This window comes from Suricata suricatta, chromosome X (genome assembly GCF_006229205.1).
Source record: "Suricata suricatta isolate VVHF042 chromosome X, meerkat_22Aug2017_6uvM2_HiC, whole genome shotgun sequence".
NCBI lineage: Eukaryota > Metazoa > Chordata > Mammalia > Carnivora > Herpestidae > Suricata > Suricata suricatta.
Window position 1 is genome coordinate 71,426,332 of NC_043717.1, and position 18,523 is coordinate 71,444,854.

The following is an 18,523-nucleotide window of genomic DNA, read 5'->3' on the forward strand; positions in this document are numbered from 1 at the left end:
GGAAAGCAACTAATATAAAACTTTCGTTTTATATACGTGAAAACTGAGTCCCAGAAAGAGTAAATATCTTACTCAGAGTAATATAGTTAATAATGGCAGAGCTGAGCCTAAAACTCCAGTCTCCTGACTCTGTCAAGTTGAATACTTATTGACTGAAGTAATCCCAGAACTGTGTCCATTTCCTATGACAGTTTTGTTAGATTACACAAATATGACAGTTTAAAGAAGTCCATTGTTGCAGTCGTAATACATTGGATACCGTCAATAGTTTCTCTATTTAGCTCACACTTGTCACAGTGATAAAAATGTTTTCAAACAGGGTTAAGCAAAGTTTGTGTTTATAAAATGTGCTTTCTACATAAGGCATGTGAATCTCTAAGTATTTTCCAATGATCCTACCACTTTGTGTATAAACTGGCATCTACTCATATCTCATTTAGGTTTTGCTATATAAAAGTTTAAGTAGTGATAAAATTTAAGAAACTGTTTTGTAGTGAACAAGAAAAGATATCCATAGTAAAGTTAAGGAAGCAGTCTTTAAGAATGAATATGGAAATCTTAAGAATCTTTCCATAAACATGTTTATTTTTTCTCCTATGATGCCACATTCAGGCTTAGGACACAGAAAATGTCATTAGGGAATTTGTGCCATAAAAACGTATTCAGCTGGTGCAAAAATTAACTTAAAAATAAACAACACCCCCTCAACTGTCTACTGTTCTTAATGCCACGCTCTTGTTTTACTATTCATATATATGTTTTTAATCTGATTCTATTGACTTATCCTTATTCAAGGAACCATACATATTCTTTTTGGGGGTAATGCTAAAGATATATTTATCTATTTACTTATTTACTTTATTTAAGTATAATCAACATACAATATTATATTAGTTTCAGGTGTGGATTCAACAATTCTATACATTACTGAGTGCTCATCTATTTTGCCCATCACCCCCCACGCACCTCCTCTCTGGCAACCATCAGTTTGTCCTCTGTAATTAAGTCTGGGTTTTTTTGCTTGCCTCCTTTTATCTGTTTGTTTTATTTCTTAAATTATATATATGAGTAATATTATCTGGTATTTTTCTTTCTCTTTATGACTTATTTCACTTGGCATGATACTCTCTGGGTTCACTCATGTTCTTGCAGATAGCAAGCTCTCATTCTTGTTCATGGCTGAGTAATATGCCATTGTGTATATACCACATTTTGTGTTATTCATATTTAGAGGTGATATTCCTTCCTGAGAATTACTATTATGTAAATAAACAGAATTTGTATCCAATATCTACTCATCATTGCTATATGCTAAACTTTCTGCCTGTCTGTTTAGCACTCAAAAAATAAATATCAAGAGTATGTCAACTGAAGATATATAAATTTATTTCTATTTTAATAATTGTTCTAACTGCATTAGGAATATGCTTCAACTAGACATAATTGTATGCATTTTACATGGTTATTGTAATTCATTATACGACTGCTTAATGTTCATGTCGTTGTTTCTTTTCTATGACTATACTTTGTCCAGGAAAATTGTGACATGTTTATTCTTTTGGTAAATGACACTTATGTTCTTCCCATGGAAATTCTAAAGGAGCAAGGCAGATTGAAAATAAAATCTAGATAGTTGAATATTGCTTATTCTTCCAAGAAGATTCAGTTTTTGTTCTACATTTTTGCAGGATCCAACTGGAATATTCTCACTGGATAAAACCATTGGCCTTGGTACTTATGGCAGGATCTATCTGGTAAGTGGAGTTTCTTTATATATTGGTTCTTCATGTTTTAGTAACAACAATGATTGCCAGTCAAAGCTGTATACTGCAAAGCAAATAGTCACAAAAGAATTTCACTTTGAGAGATGCATCAAATTAAGATAGCTCAGTGATATCTATGAGACTTATTACAAAACAAATGGATTGGAAATCTACAGTGAACAAACCCACCAACCAAAGATCTAAAAATTATTAGCAAAACATTAATAAAATCATCAACAGAAAAAGGAATTAATTCAAATAAGAAGTACCCAAATAAAATATCATTTATTTTATGGTATACATCCATACCATTTTAATTACTCACATTCATCTTTTTTTATGTAGATGTTCTTTATTTTTGGTTTTTTTAATATAACACAATTTATTTTTTTAACATATGCAATTAGTTTCCATCATTTACAATACAGTAGCTACAATGACATTCCAAACAGAAACACAAAATAAAAATCAAAACCCCAACTTCTAGTTCACGTAATTAGACTTATACAGAAATTAGAAGGTTAAGTAACAACTAGTTAATCACCTAATTTCACAGCTATCTGAAGTGGCAGTTGTTATATAGCAGCTTATCTATGATACATTCAAGATAAATGATACAATTTGTTACTTGCCCATAAGCAAAAACACAGCCTGCTTAATACCTTTCCTTAAATTCCACCTCTATACTACAATGTACTTGAGGTCCATGCAAAAAAAAGTAGGTACCTTTTATATAGGAAATGGATGATTAAGTCTTTGGTGTTGTAAAAGCAACTTAATTTAAACATAACCACCCCCACCACCAAAAAAAGAAGAGAAAAAAAAAGTAAAGAAAATAATAAGGGAAAAACCCAAGACACACTTCCTAGGGGAAGAAAAAACAGCATGTAATTTCTGTCCTTGACGGAATGTATTAAATAAGCAAACACCCTCAAAAAGCAAAACAAGTACTATAATGTAAAATTATTAAAAAAAAAAAGAAAACCCTCTCACATGCATAAATGAAAGATTGCACACAAAGAGCTCACATCTTTTCAAGCTTCAATAGTAAATATTCTGCTACTATGTATTAAATACTGCATGGTTTGCCCAAGCTAAGATGAAACCACATCATAAATCAATAAGCATTTTGCATTTTCTTTCATTATCTACTCAAAGTCATGCCGACTGCACCTCTAAACATTTCATTAAATCCAATTATACAGCAAACACTCCCAAAATAAACTCAAATTGTATTGCAGTTTTACTTAACAGTATATACAATGCTGTGTTGTGACAGGTATCAACTATCCATTAGATACTGAATCCATTTTTCTTAAGCACTACGAACTGCTTGCTTTTCTTGAAGCTAGATCATTCTGAAAAATTCCTGTTAGACCCGAGTGCAAACATATGGTATCTGTCCTTCTCTGCCTGACTTATTTCACTTAGCATGACACCCTCGAGGTCCATCCACTTTGCTACAAATGGCCAGATTTCATTCTTTCTCATTGCCACGTAGTACTCCATGTGTATATATACCACATCTTCTTGATCCACACACACATGAAACGATGTTCAACATCACTCATCATCAGGGAAACACAAATCAAGACCACACTGAGATACCACCTCACACCAGTGAGAGTGGCTAAAATGAACAAATCCAGAGACTATAGATGCTGGCGAGGGTGTGGACTGATGGGCACCCTCCTACACAGTTGGTGGGAATGTAAACTGGTACAGCCGCTCTGGAAAACAGTGTGGAGGTTCCTCAAAAAATTAACAGTAGAACTCCCTTATGACCCAGCAATAGCCCTGCTAGGGATTTACCCAAGAGATACAGAAATGCTGATGCATAGGAGCACATGTACCCCAATGTTCATAGCAGCAATGTCAACAATAGCCAAAACATGGAAAAAGCCTAAATGTTCATCTTTTTTTAATAGTTTATTGTCAAATTGGTTTCCATATAACACCCAGTGCTTCTTCCCACGAGCTGAATGTTCTGAAAACAAACATTTCAACATTTTGCATCATACTGTGTGTCTGTGTGTGTACATGTGTGTGACAGAGTTAGCCAAATAAGCTAACAAGAACAACTCTTCATTCATTTAATGATTATTTATCAAACACAAAGTATGTGCCAGGCACTGTCATAGTCTTTGGAGATAATGTGATGACCAAAATAGATGATACTCCTCTTCCAGGACTTATGGTCTAGAATGTATAAGTAATTAAATGTATGTATGTATGTGTGTGAGAAGGGTTGGGAGAGGCACATCTTTACATGTGTAAACACACAAATAACTGTTTATTTGCATTTGTAATATATTCCTTGTGTGGTTGTTGAGAATACTATGATGCATTCTAGGTAAAGGCAGGGACACTGTTAATTAAGGGCTGGGTTGGAGATGGGCTTACTTTAGTGGCCCTATCGCCTTGATCAGGTGCCTTTCCCTCACTCTCTAATATGGGAAATAGGCATTTTCTCAGTCTTTTATGAAGTTCTGTACAAATGTGGTGTTCTGTTTCCCTAGGTTTGTCCCTCAAAAAACAAATCACGATCACTAGGCTGATCCTTACTGTAAACTGACCACAGGTCCTCTGCATATGGATTGTGCAGAGGTGTCCTGGTATTGGTCCAGTGGAAGGGGCTTCATTGTAGTTCAGACAGAGTTGCCCTCTGCTTGCCAAACCTTGTACCTTTAGGCTGCATCTGCCTAGAAGGGGCTTTAAAAGAAAATTCATGTACCCAAGTTGGGGTGGGGAAGATCTTTAAAATTTGCACAAAAGTACCTACAACATTGAAGTTAAGTAGTAGAAGTAGCATTATGGAAGGTTCCTAAAAGCAGAAAGTACCTTGGTGAATAAAGGGTACAGAAAGAATGCCAATAATTGTGACAAAAGTTTTTTCAAGCCTTTTGACTTTACCTATTAATGGAATCAATAAGTATATAGACAGTGATGTGATACAAACACAAATATGTTGTTTATGTTACCTCACTTGCATCTCAGACTGAGTGATTAGTTAACATTTGTGTGATCTGGGTGAATTTTGCCACTATATGCATGAATACATACACTTAACATACATAGATGTTCTTCTTCCCATCTTTATTTATTTATAATCTTCATGACTCCATACCCACTTAAATTCTTGAAGGGTATGTTTGTGTGTGTGTGTGTGTGTGTGTGTGTGTGTGTGTTGATCTGAAAGAATAAAGCTCTCTTCACAACCATATCTTAGGACTAAAAACATCAATCATATAAGGTAAAACACAAAGGTAGGGTTAGATTAACACACAAAGATGGTTTCTCATCATCAGTCATCATAACTGGGATGCCATACAAAGAAGAAAACTCAAGAGAGTAAAAGGTGAGTTGTGCATGGTAATTCCCTCTCTTTTTTTAAACTAGGGTTTATTGAGATGTAGTTTGTATTTGGTAAAATTCGCCCTTTTAAGTATACAATTTTAAGAGTTTGGACTAACACACTTTGTCATATAACTACCACCAGAATCAAGATTTTTCCAACATACATCTTAAAATACACAATATACCTTCAAGTAATATTCTTCAAGTAATACTTCACTATGTGGGGTCCCAGCTTGTGTAGTATGGTTATAGTTGTTACACATTTTTCTTTATTAAAATTTTTTGAATGTTTACATTTTTAAATTTTCTTAATGTTTATTTTTGAGAGACAGAGCAGAAGCAGGGGAGGGGCAGAGAGAGAAGGAGATACAGAATCTGAAGGAAGCAGGGTAAAGGCTCTGACCTTTCAGAACAGAGCCCCATGCGGGGCTCGAACTCACAAACCAGAAGATCATGCCCTGGGTCAAAGTTGGATGCTTAACCCACTGAGCCGCCCAGGTGTCCCTGTTTATTTTTACTTTTGAGAGAGAGAGACAGAGATGAGAGAGAGAGAGAGAGAGAGAGAGAGAGAGAGAGAGAGAGAGAGAGAGAGAAAGAGTGCAAGTTGGGGGAAAGGCAGGGAGGAAGAGGGAGACGGAGAATCTGAAACAGCCTCTAGGCTCTGAGCTGTCAGCACAAAGCCCAATGCAGAGCTTGAACTCAAGAACTGTGAGATCATGACCTAGGCCAAAGGCAGAAGCTCAGCCAACTGAGCCACCCAGGTGCCCTACATTTTTCTTTTACATGTGATATAAACCCGCAATACTACTTCTCTGTTCCCCATACTCAATACTATTACTTCTTATTTAGTTACCTTTTAGATAAATTAAAATGAAGAAAATATTTTTATTCATTTGAGCCATTTCTGGAATGTGAATTTCTTTATAAAAATCCAAGTTTTTATACTTCTTAAGCCTGAAGAACTTTCTGTAATGTTTTTTATAGGGCAAGGCTTCTGGTAATGAATTCTCTGCCTTTATTTATGGGAAAGTCCTTCATTTCTTCTTCATTTTTGGAATATATTTACACTGGATTTAGAATGTTATGTTGATGATTTTTCTTTCAGCAATATCAGTCTGTTGTCTTCTGGCTTGCATCGTTTCTCAAGTCTGCTGTCATTTCTCTCTTTTTTCCTTTGTATTTTTCTTCTTGCTAATTTTAAGACGTTCTCTTTAACTTCGGTTTTCAGTGGTTTAAATATGAAATGTCTAGGGTTTTGTTTTGTGTGTGTAAGCATATGTGTGTCTGATGGACTATCATCATTGGGGTTCTCTGAACTTCTTGGACATGTAATTTGACATATTGTATTATTTGGGGGAAATTCCTGACCTTTGTCTCTTGAAATAATTTTATTTTGCTTTCTTCTGCTTCTCCTTATGGAAAACCAATTTTACATTTGTTAGGCCATTTGATATTAAGATTCAGCTCTTGGATGGTCTATTTTGTTTCTTATGTGTGTTGTATGTGTTCATGTTTATTTCCTTTCATTCTTTTTTCTCTTTGTGTTTCACTTTGGATCCATTTTTTTCCTATCTTTAGTTTCACTTCTAACTTCCTCAACTTTTTTGAATCTACTGATAAGACTTTCAAAGGCATGTTTTAATCTCTTTTACTGTTTTTTATTTCTAGCATTTTCACTTGACTTTTTTATAGTTGACATCTTTTGATATCTCCACGTGTTCATGCATGTTTTCCATATGTTTCATTAAAACATTTCACATATTAATTATGGTTATGTTAAAGTTTCTGTCTCATATTTTGAATATCAAAGTCATCTCTAAGGCTGGTTATATTGATTACTTTGTCTCTTGAGAGTGAACATCTTTTTTCTTGTTTGTTTCTCAGAATGTTTGTTTGAATGCCAGACATCATATGTAGAATAGTATAGATTTAAATAAATAATATTTATGCCTTGAAATGGGCACACTTGTTCTGCTACGTTATTAATATGGGAAATTGAGTCAATCTATTAAGATGAGCTATATTTGGATTACATTGTTGCTATGGTTTCCTTCACCTCACCACCAGCTTCAAGATCCAGTGTTACTTTGTGCTTAGCATGGTGGTAGAGCTCTCAGTATTCCTGCTCTACCCTCAGCTTTAGACTCTCCTTGTGCATCTGTGCCTCAAGGAGACTCTCTCTTCATGCTCCTGTGTCTCCCCTAATGGTATGCTGGCATTGCTTCTTATTAAGTGCTTGTTAGCCTGATGGTGTGGGACAGGGAGGAGTTCTCTGCTTTTTAAATTCAGCCTCAGCCTCAGGCAAATCTTATGCCTCCAGATTATGGGAGTAAGAATTTATTAGCTATTCTTTCCCTGTGCTAGTGGTAGGATACTTCTTAATGGTCTGAACTCAGGACTAAATCCTGCCCTTTACCAGAAGTAGAGAAGTTGTCTGGTTTTTTTTTATTCCCCCCAGCTGCAGTGGGTACTCTATGTACCCCTGGGGGTAACAGAGTTTGGTGCCCTTCCCCTAAAGCTTAAGGCTTTTATTCCTTAAGGAGAAAGGAATTGGACACGGTTTCATGTTTTTCTTACCACAGTAGCTTCTGCTTTCTACCAGGTCAGTACCATAAATCCATGGAGAAAGGCCTGTGAGTGTGTATAAATTCCTCTCTCTTATATCTATGGCTCCCAAGGGTATTGTACTCTCATGCTAGCCCATACTTGGCCTTTGGCAGTTCATTAAAAATTTAGCTGAATTCTTTTTACCACCTTCTGTGGTGGCGTTGCCTTTCCCCTGCGATCACAGGTGAGCCAAGGCTCATGTTCTAGTTCTTGCATCATCTTTAGTCAGACTACAGGCTAGTTGGTTTCCTTGAGACTTCTCTCTGGGTTCAATAAAAGTTATAATTTTGTAGATTATTCTGCTTTTTCTTCTTGCTAGTGTGGGCGTGGCACTTTTTCCTGCTTTCCACATTCTTATCAGAAGCCAGAAGTCTATGTCAATTCCTTTTACTGAATCTTCATGAAACATCTACCATATCCTAACTCCTGCACATATTTTGTATGTACCTATTAGGATTCAGAGATAGAGAACACTTTTTGCCATCAGATCTTCAAAGCAGAAACCTTGATGTTACAGAAGGTAGATGATTACAGATGGATTACTTACATTAGACAGATTTTCCTTTGTCACTCATTGATGTGACCTCTTCTACCTCAAATTAACTTCCTTCTGAAAAATTCTTGGGATGGTGTTACTGTAAATGAATACCTCTTTCATGGAATATAATCTTGAGTAGGTAGGAAACAATTTTAAAAGGTTCATACACTTTATGCCAGTAATCCCACTTTTGGTAATCTATGATAAACACCAAAAATGTAGAAAAAGCATAAATATTTATTTTAGCAGAAAGATAGCATATGTAGTGAAAAGAGGGCCTGCTATGAAACCAGGCACACCTGATTCAGTGCTCATTTGGCCATTAATTAGGAATGACCTTGAGCAAGCCACTTAAACTCTGAGTATATATTTCCATACTTATAAACTGGAGCTAATAATACCTACCTTACAAGATAAAATTTAGAAATAACACATATAAAGTGCTTGGCACATGTTACATATCTTTTAAGGATAGCTCTTGACATAATTACTGTTTCTATTATTTGTGAAAAGAAAAATTCAGCAAAATCCTAAATAGTAAAATATAAGATGAATATCTACTTAGTCAGTATAACATTGCTCTGGAATGTAATCTTTATGAAGATATCTACCACCAGAGAACTATCTTTAAGGTGTAGAGGAAGTAAATATGTACTCAGTCAATATATCATTGCTCTGAAAAGTAGTGTTTATGAAGATATCTACCACTATAGAACTATCGTTAATATATTAAGTATTCCATATTATACACTATGATTACAGCAAGTGAAAAATGGCAAATTAAATGGTTAGAATAGTGACATACTGCATGTAATTTTCGATTCTATATTCCTAATGTTCATAATGTCATATTATTTAGGTAAGGAACATACATATTTGTGTATATATATTAAATATACACATGTGGATATATGTGTTAGAACCAAATGCTGTATAAATACCCTGTACAACAAAATGGAAGCATGATACCATTCACACTTAATGTCAGAGTGACTCATAGAGGCCTTTGCTGCCAACCACATCCCCTGCTGGTGTTTTGTTTTGGTTAAAATCTCCCCAATGTCTTCCAGCTTGTTTCCAAGGCCTTGTTCTCTGACAGGTTTCCAGCTGTCTGCTGAGGCCTGTGCACATGGAAATGAAGGCCAAGTTGCACATTCCACATTGTAACCCGTTTCCTTTCCTGATTTTTCTTCTAATTAGATGCCTATCTTTTAACCCTCTCCCACCTCTGGCCAGTACAAACCTCACTTAAAATAGTGGGTTTTATTTTTCTTTCTCCTCTTAGGAGAAAATACTATTCTTCCTTCTTGTTAACCCCTAGTAGAGTCATAAAATGGAGTTTTATCTTCACCTTTCACTGCTATTCTCATAGCTTAAGAGTTGTCATTTGAAGTAGAGGAATACTTAGAACTTTCCAATACGATACCATATTAGTAAAAATAAAGTAGGTTGGAACTTGTTTTTTAATAGTACTATTAGAAAAATAAACAATTTCTCAAAGATCAGTATACACATAGAGACCACAGTTATTTTATGAAATGTTAGGAAGAAGACCAAGACCCTTTAGGGTAGCATAGTTTGTGGAAAACTGACCGTCCCATTAACTGACACTATACATGTAACTTAACTTTTCTGGGTCAGTTTCCTCAGCTATAAAATAAATATGTTAGACTAGATAGCCTCCAGGGCTCCATCCAGATCTTTGACAACATGCCTAACACAGTGCCTAGAACTCAATTAAAATGTAAACTATTCTTATTCTTATTGTCATCAACATCCTAGTAAGTGGATTATATTCCCTTCACCACCTTGCAATACAGAAGTTGCTTATTGGCTGTTATTTAAAGTAGTTCCTCATTTAACCAGATAAAATGATTGTCATCATGTTTTTCTATTCTTTCCTCTACCACTTGATAGAAACACCTCATTATTTTAACTCAGTAACTACTATTATACCCAAAGCAAAGATAAAACTGGGTGACAGGTGTATTGGGAAGGTAGGGTGTTTCATTATATGTTACTGTTAACTAAAACCATTTTGTTAAGCAGAATACTAGTAGGGTAAGAACAATAATTGAATCTCCAAAATGAGCCATTTTGCCTTGATCTTCATGAAGTTTTGAGTGTACCCTTAATCTCAATCATCTATTCCCACATTGCCATTTGTAGGCTGTGAGGGAAGAAAAAGGAGTAGGAAAAGGTTCAAGACAATCATTTCAAGCAAAGCAAAAAATCACCTGAAATACGGTAAGCCTCCATAGTTGGTCTAGAGCTTGATTGTCACATGTGCCTGGTACCTAATTGAAACTAAATTAATGCTGGTAGAAGGAGGGGACTACCTCAAATATCTTATTGCCCTAAAACTTAAAAATACTCCCAGGCATAAGTAGGCATTTATCCTTGAAAGATAGCAGAGAGGTCATCTTCCCTTTAATAGTCAACATATTAAGACAGATATGAAGGTGTGGCATTCTCATCACAAGCAAATTCCTGAATTTCTTGCATTATGGAAGTACACTGTTGAATGTGGAAATTTCTTTTTAAAACACTGTCAAATGTATCGCTCTTAAAATTCGGTTTCTTGGGGCACCTGGGTGGCTCAGTCGGTTAAGCTTCCAGCTCTGGCTTAGGTCATGATCTCACAGTTCATGGGTTTGAGCCCCGCGTCAGGCTCTGTGCTGACAGCTAGCTCAGAGCCTGGAGCCTGTTTCAGATTCTGTGTATCTTTCTCTCTCTGACCTTCCCCTGCTCGTGCTGTCTCCCTCTGTCTCTCAAAAATAAATTTAAAAAACTGGGGCGCCTGGGTGGCTCAGTGGGTTAAGCTTCCAGCTTCAGCTCAGGTCATGATCTCATGGTTCGTGGGTTCTAGCCCCACATTGGGCTCTGTGCTGAGAGCTAGCTCAGAGCCTGGTACCTGTTTCAGATTCTGTATTTCCTTCTCTCTCTTACCCTCCCCTGCTTGCACTGTCCCTCTCTGTCTCTAAAAAATAAATAAAAAACATTAAAAAATTTTTTAATAAATAAAAAACAGAAAAATATTTTTAAAATTTTGGTTTCTTAAGTCACTGTCTAACACATTGCTTTCACTTGGAAATATCACCAGACAGGTGAGATTTAGGTTTATTAAGTACATTTTCTGGATTTGAAGTTGGAGCAGGGAATTTGAACAGAAAGGCAGGAAAGAAATGTCCTCAAAGTTGATGACGTACAATTTATGATATTTTAAATTAAGTTTCAGAAACATAGTGCTGACATTTGGGTTGCCTAGCCACTAGGCCTATTGGATAGGGGTTTCAGTATTTTTCCTTTTAGGCTGAAATTATACTGTTTATTTGCCTACCAAATGTCTAGCACTGTGAATGCTTTCTTTTTAGGTAGAAAAGTTTCCTCACATCCTTGCCATTTTGCAAATATAGCTCAATTAAGTCAGCCAATAAATATTGCTTGAGTACCCATAAAGTGCATAACACTGTGCATTTTATTATACATTGCAAGCCTCAGAAACAGGAGCTGAAGTTGCAGCTGACTTGAGGCTATTGGCTTACTGTGACAGAGTGATGTCGAAAAGACCACTAAATGCCAAATAGAAGGGAGGCATAATTTTATTTATGGCCAGGACAAACATGATCCCTTGATCTTAAGGAGAAAAGTGCGGAGAATGGCCCCAAACAAAGGTGGCAGTGAGATTATATGGACAGAATATGTCATTATTTAGTTAACCAATTACAACCCACAGCATTCCATGGTAGCCAATAACACTAGTTTTGGCGGGAACCTATCACTTTAAAGTTTTTTGTCCTTTTAAGATGACCAGTCATAGTTAGGCAGTGACAAAGCAATTTTTCTGAAGAAGTGGTCTTGGCTAGATCTTAGCAACCATAGAAAAGGGGTGGGGGAGCGGTTTGCAACAAATTATCCATCACATTCCATAAGTAGTTTAACCCATTATATTCCATAAGCTGACCTATAACACTTACTAGTTGTGGATCCTTTCTACTGCAGTACCATAAGTCCAGAGCCCTCTCTTGGTTCTGTCTTACTTGTGGTATTGCCCTCTTGTGATAATATGCCTCAAAAGTGGGGAATGGCCTTTGTTACATAAGAAATATTAAATTTACCCATTAAATAAATATATTACGTTGAATGTTTAAATTTTCCGTAATAAAAAATATTAGTCAAGTGCTTACTATATTCTAAGCACTGTGTTAGTCACTAGGTGCTAATTACAATGATCAGAAAGCTTTGGGGGGGGAGGTTATTGATTTAGTTTTAGTAGACATAAGGAATGAGGTCATTTTCCCTATGATTATGGCATTTACATTTGAGGAAGGAGTGATATGTAACAAGAAGAAAAGGAAGAGGTAGGGTGAGACTGAGCAAAAGAAGGGAAGAAATAGGGATGTCAGGGTTTTTTGTTTTGTTTTATTTTTCCCTGGACATAGAAAGTCTAATGAAATTCCTAACTGAGACTCCAGGGATAGGTTTTTTTTTTTTTCAATAAGGCAACTGAGGTTGAATGTTTGCAATGGGGTGAAAAAAAACTAATATAAGCTACATAAATCGAGACTTATGGGACCAAATTAATGGAAGGTGCTGAGGCTTAAAGGCTTTGGGGAAAAAATGGAATATTTCTATCTTGACCATGACATCTCTCCACCCGTGGAATATAATCTATGCTATGAGTTTTAGGCTTCTCTTTTCTTTTTTGTGTTATAACAAAATTTACTTCTGCCTTCTGGTAAATCTTGAGGGACGAAGAAGCAATAGCATGATAAAACTGAAAGGTGAAAGTGAAAGTCATATGTAGGATTTGTGTTCTTAGGAGGCCACAATTAAATTTTTTCACAACCACTATAGTCTGTTTAATAAGATCACAGATATACAAGGAAAGAAATTAAAATTCTATATTTGGTGTGTTGCAACAGTTATGACCTCACATCTTTAGATTTCTTTCTTTTAATGTTTATTTAGTTTTGAGAAGAGAGAGAGGAGGCAGAGAGGGGGGCATAGAGTATCTAAAGTGGGCTGTGTGATGGCAGCTGAGAGCTTGATGCAGGGCGAATTCATGAACCTTGAGATCATCAGCTGAGCTGAAGTCAGAAGCTAAACAGACTGAGCCACTCAGGTCACCCTTAGATTTCTAACTAAGCTGATTTTATCAAGTTGTTCTGGGGACAGAAAACACTAATTCAAATGTGTGGAGACAAATACACATTTCTAAACAAAAGCCAAGACAAGTAAACTATAACATGGAGTCAACCAGATAAAAGCACCCCAATTATAAACAGTTTTATAAAATGAAAATACAAGCCTTTGTAGGCGGGAAAACAATACAGTTACTTAAAAACATATATACAAAATTGCACATGTGATGCTTAGCTTATACACTTATAGCTCTTTTTAATATAGCAGTCTTAGGAAAATTTATGTGGACAAGTTTTTTAAAAAACATTTTAAAGAGAGATGGGAGTGAGTGAGAACAGTGCTAGAAACACTAATGTATTTTCCAATACATTAAAAATTTAGTTTTATTTTGCATATATATACTTATATGTAATATACATGTATGAGACATATGCATATATACACTTTGGTACCTTTATATATCTTTGTAAGTATATGTATTCATATAAAATATAAATTATATATAGATACACAGATAAATATATAAGATTGTGATCAGATTCTCAGTAAATTTAGTAAAGCTGGTTCAAGAAACAAGAGTTCTTTCTTTCCTTGACCCTCTAGTAGCAGACTACCAAAAACTATCTAGGTCTTCACTAAATTTTACAAAACAGACACATTAGAAAAGAAAATTTAGGCAATTCTAACTCTTGAAATAAGAGAGTCCTAACTTGGTTTTATGAATTTCCAACATTTTACCATATTGCTGTATCTGTGTCTAAACTAGTTTTGCTAGTGATGCTAAAACTGCATTTAGAGGGGCACCTGGGTTGGTTGGGCCTCCGACTTTGGCTCAGGTCATGATCTCATGTTCATGGATTCGAACACCGTGTCGGGCTCGGTGCTGACAGCTCAGAGCCTGGAGCCTGCTTCGGATTCTGTGTCTCCCTGTCTCTCTGCCCCTCCCCCTCTATGCTCCTCTCTCTCTGTCTCAAAAATAAATAAAAAATTTAAAAAATTAAAATTGCATTTGGAAATGAATGTGTCACTGTAGCTCTCTGGAGGTGTCAGTGAAAAGATGAATACTCTTTTATTTTTTATGTTGCTGGGGCTACATTGAAGACAGGTTCTTACAAAGAGGACTATGAGTAAAATTGTGCTAAAATATTAAAGACTATCAGAAAATGTAAGCAGTTTTTTAACCTGCAGTCTTATTTTCCCTTGCTCAGCTACACCCAGGTATAACAAATTCCTTCTCCACCAAAGCATGGAGAAAGAGAAGGAAAATGAGGTATAAATTGTGTGTCATTTCAGTTGGAGAAATACTGATATAAAGGTGGTTTATGTGTAATTTGTGTTGGAAAAATAAGAAAGCTCCTTGTAGATATGTCATTTATAGGCAGAGTCCCTTTATGACTAGGGACAAGAGGTTGGATTATTCAGGGTCCCCTGAGGGAAAAGAAGATTGATTATATTCTAAGCACTGCCAGTAACATTCTGTATAAATCATTAACTCTGAAGAGAAACAAAACAAAGCAAAAAGTCCATGATAATCAAAAAAGACAAGTTTAAGGGTTCTCATAGAAAGAGAGCTTTTCTTGATTCTGAGAAAAACATTAAAATGAATAAAATTAGTTGGTATACAAATTGAATGAGGAAGATAAGAGATGGAGAACTAAATGTTAGTCACTTAAGAGACAGTGAGCTTAGTGTCCTAAAAATTGGTAACATTTATTGAATGCTTACAATGTGCCTAGTGCCTAATTTGCATATGTCATTTTTATTTCGTAAGAGTATTATGAGGTGAGCGCCATTGTTATCATCATCCTTCCATCTCATAACTGAGGAAACTGAGGATCCAGGAACTTGAGTTACTACACAAGTTCACAAAGCCAGTAAGTTGCAAAGTCAGGAGTGAACCCACAATTTTCCTGGTTCTTAACTAATTAAGGTTTGTGCTCTTAACTCTACTATATTACATTCAGTTCAACATATATAATCCAGATTCAAAAAGCATTCAGCTAGCTGAAAAAAAAAATAACTTCCCAAGTATAGAAGTATATAGGAAACTGGTAAGCTGAGGTCAGTTATGAAGATTGTTCATGATGTCTGCCTCAGTGTATTTGTCTCCTTTATGACAAGCACTCAAGTCTGAGGCTTTTTCTGGGATTTAGATTTCAGAAATGGACAGGAACAAATCAGATTGGTTTTGTAGAACACTTTATAGGACACTTGAAGCTCAGCAGTAAATTTCTACTCAGACTCTTGAAAGCCCTAGGAAGGCAAAGATTTCTTCCTATCACTTCTATACTCTTTTCTAGTGAGGAAAGGCCCATCTCCAGGGCTAGAGGCATTAGGCTTCAGTTACTGCTCCTACTAGGAAACCCAGAGAAGAGGGATACAACAAAGGATAATTTAAATATAGTGCCTCTCTTGGAGCCCTTTGGTGGCTCACTCTGTTAAGCATCTGACTCTTGATTTCAGGTCAGGGCATGATCTTATGGTTCATGAAGTAGAACTCCACACTGTCAATGCAGAGCCTGCTTGGGACTCTTTCTCTCCCTCTCTCTCTGCCCTTCCCTAACTCATGCTCATTTTCTCTCTCTCTCAAAATAAATAAACATATTTTTAAAAGTTAGTGTTTCTCAAAGATGAAACAGAATCTCAGCATCTTCTTGGTAGATGATTGGTTTCTGATTGGTGGAGATATTAAAAATTAACAAATTTTTAAAATGTGTATTTTCTAATAGATGCTTCTAAGAACAAGGGTGATAATTATATCATACATATACATACACATATACATGCACATATACAATTTAGGATACCCTTTTATGTACTGTGCCTAAGAATAGAATTTCTCCCAGAGTCTAAACTGCAATAAGTTACATGTAGTGACTAAATGGCTATAGCTTAAAATGTTGGAGACTGGCAGAAGAAGAGAATTGAGCAAGTGGATGGAGGCACATTTGGCATTGAGATGAGGAGTTGTATATACCAGGTGTGCTACTTAAGTAAAATTCTCTGTATCTTGTCCCATCAGATGGGCATCCAGGTTTCAACAAAACTTACATCTTGAGGCTTTCCTGCGGTTAACCTCTACAAGAATTTTGCAAGCAGCCAAGTTCCTCCCACCTTGTCACAAAATAAAGTGTTGAAATCATAGTACAAAACCAGCTAAGTCTTGGAGTCAATGCTTAAGAATTTAATAGTCTTTCCAACTAGTTTGAAAATTTCTTCAGAAGCAGACTGAGACTTTTTAATTTTGGCTAGACCTCCAGAACACGTAGTAAAGTGCCATGCACATGGTAAGAACAAGGGCATCAGGGATATACGACAAGCAAAAGTTTCGATGTAAATGTAATATGTTTTCTATTGCCTACACTCATTTTTCCATGTATAATCAGTGTTATCATCGTATAAGAAGGTATTATGAAAAAATTTGATGTCTCCAGAAAAACCTATCTTAATTACCTATGTAATATCTTTGGAACTAAGAAAATACATATGGATGCTTTGCACCATTTTTTGTGGGACTAAAAAATGTGTGCAAAATTAACCCCTTCCCAAATAGCATATTTTAACAGGGGCTCTCTGCAGATGTGCCTTGATGGAAAGAATTGACTAATGACACCCTGGTAAGCCATGCTGGAGACAGGCTGACCTTTCAAAATTATACCACCTAAGAAATTTTCTATCCTGACTATTAAAAAAGGTGGCAATGTGTAGAGATAAATATTTCCAAAGGATGGAAATATTAGCCTTACTTTTTTTTATTACTTTCTGCTGAATGAGTCATTTAGGAATCTTGAAAAAGTATATTTTTTCTCAGGGTACTGTAGTTTGCTGTAGTGTTATTGGCATAGCCAAGTATAAGGATGGTTTCAAGAGAGTCTTATACCTTCAGGAAGATGTCTACAACATGTGCAAATATTTCCTGACATGGAAGATTGGCAGTCGTTAGAAAGAAAAACACATAAATAAGAGCCTACAAATTCCCTGGCTTCTCTTTGCCTTCTACCCATGCTTGCCAGTTGCTGTAATGGGTTTTTTAACTACCTTAAAGTTTAGTAAGTTTCAAAAAAAAATTAAATACCCCAAAATGTTAAACTCTAAAAGTTTTGTGGATTTTTACATCTCTATACACGCACACACATGCGCGCGCACATACACACACACATATATATACATAGCCACACATACATATATTGACCAACACACCTTGGATTCTTGGGTACTTGTCTGGTCCCGTGTCTTAGGAAACTTCTGTCAGTCAAGGACATCATCCATATGTGCTCGATTTATGTATTTAAGTCTTGGGCAACATGCTGTAATGAATAAGAGATAGTTGTGTCCTCCCCTCAATTGCATGAAAGGCATAACTAACATACGACCAGAAAGGTGAGAACTCATTTAAGAGAAGCAGAAAACATAGTGGTGATGTTTGTAGAGAGCATAGTCTGTGTTCACTCCAGCCAGCACAATGTGAAAATTGGTTTGACTAATTTCTTCACTGCTAGTACCATTACCCCTCCAAAAATATACAGACAGAATTAATTGGTTATTTGATGGAAGTTACCAAAATGTTTGTTGGTATCCAGTACACATAGCCTTACTAAAATGAAAAATGGATGTTTTACACTCCATCAAAAATGCTTTCTAGAAAGGAGTTCTCAAGCAGACATTGATGCTTGGACGTCAAGGGAGGGATATTTGAGAAGCACAATTTATTGTCAACCTATTTTCATGAGGCCCTTCCAATAAGATGCTGTGGTATGAGATCAGAACTTTTCCAGATTAACCTTCCCCATTCCCTGCCCTTTTTTGGATCTGGCAGTGGTATAAATGAGTTAAGTTGAGTTGGAAGAGGGTTTACAGAAACGAATTAGAATATGGCCAGTGAATTTACTCAAGATAACTTGCTTAAAGAAATAAATATCAGAGTAACTATATTTTATGATTCTATTGAGGCTGAGTAGTAAAACCTTAATTATACTCTAAAGATCAGGAAATTTTGTATATTCTTTAAAAAGGCAAAGGATGTCTCTCTAAACTAATTATAATATGTGCTCTCAACTCCTTTATAAATATTTACTTATTTTTTAGTTCTGTTGCTGCTGTGAATTACCTTGCC

The 18,523-nt window shown here is 35.8% G+C and overlaps 1 protein-coding gene across 1 annotated transcript in view; it reads left to right on the forward strand.

Annotated features, from left to right (window-relative positions):
- Window positions 1-18,523, forward strand: part of NRK (Nik related kinase) — a 136,888-nt gene that overhangs the window by 6,050 nt on the left and 112,315 nt on the right. The window contains exon 2 of the mRNA XM_029930229.1: window positions 1,689-1,754. Coding sequence (XP_029786089.1) covers window positions 1,689-1,754 — 66 coding nt within the window. The remainder of the gene's footprint in view (window positions 1-1,688; window positions 1,755-18,523) is intronic.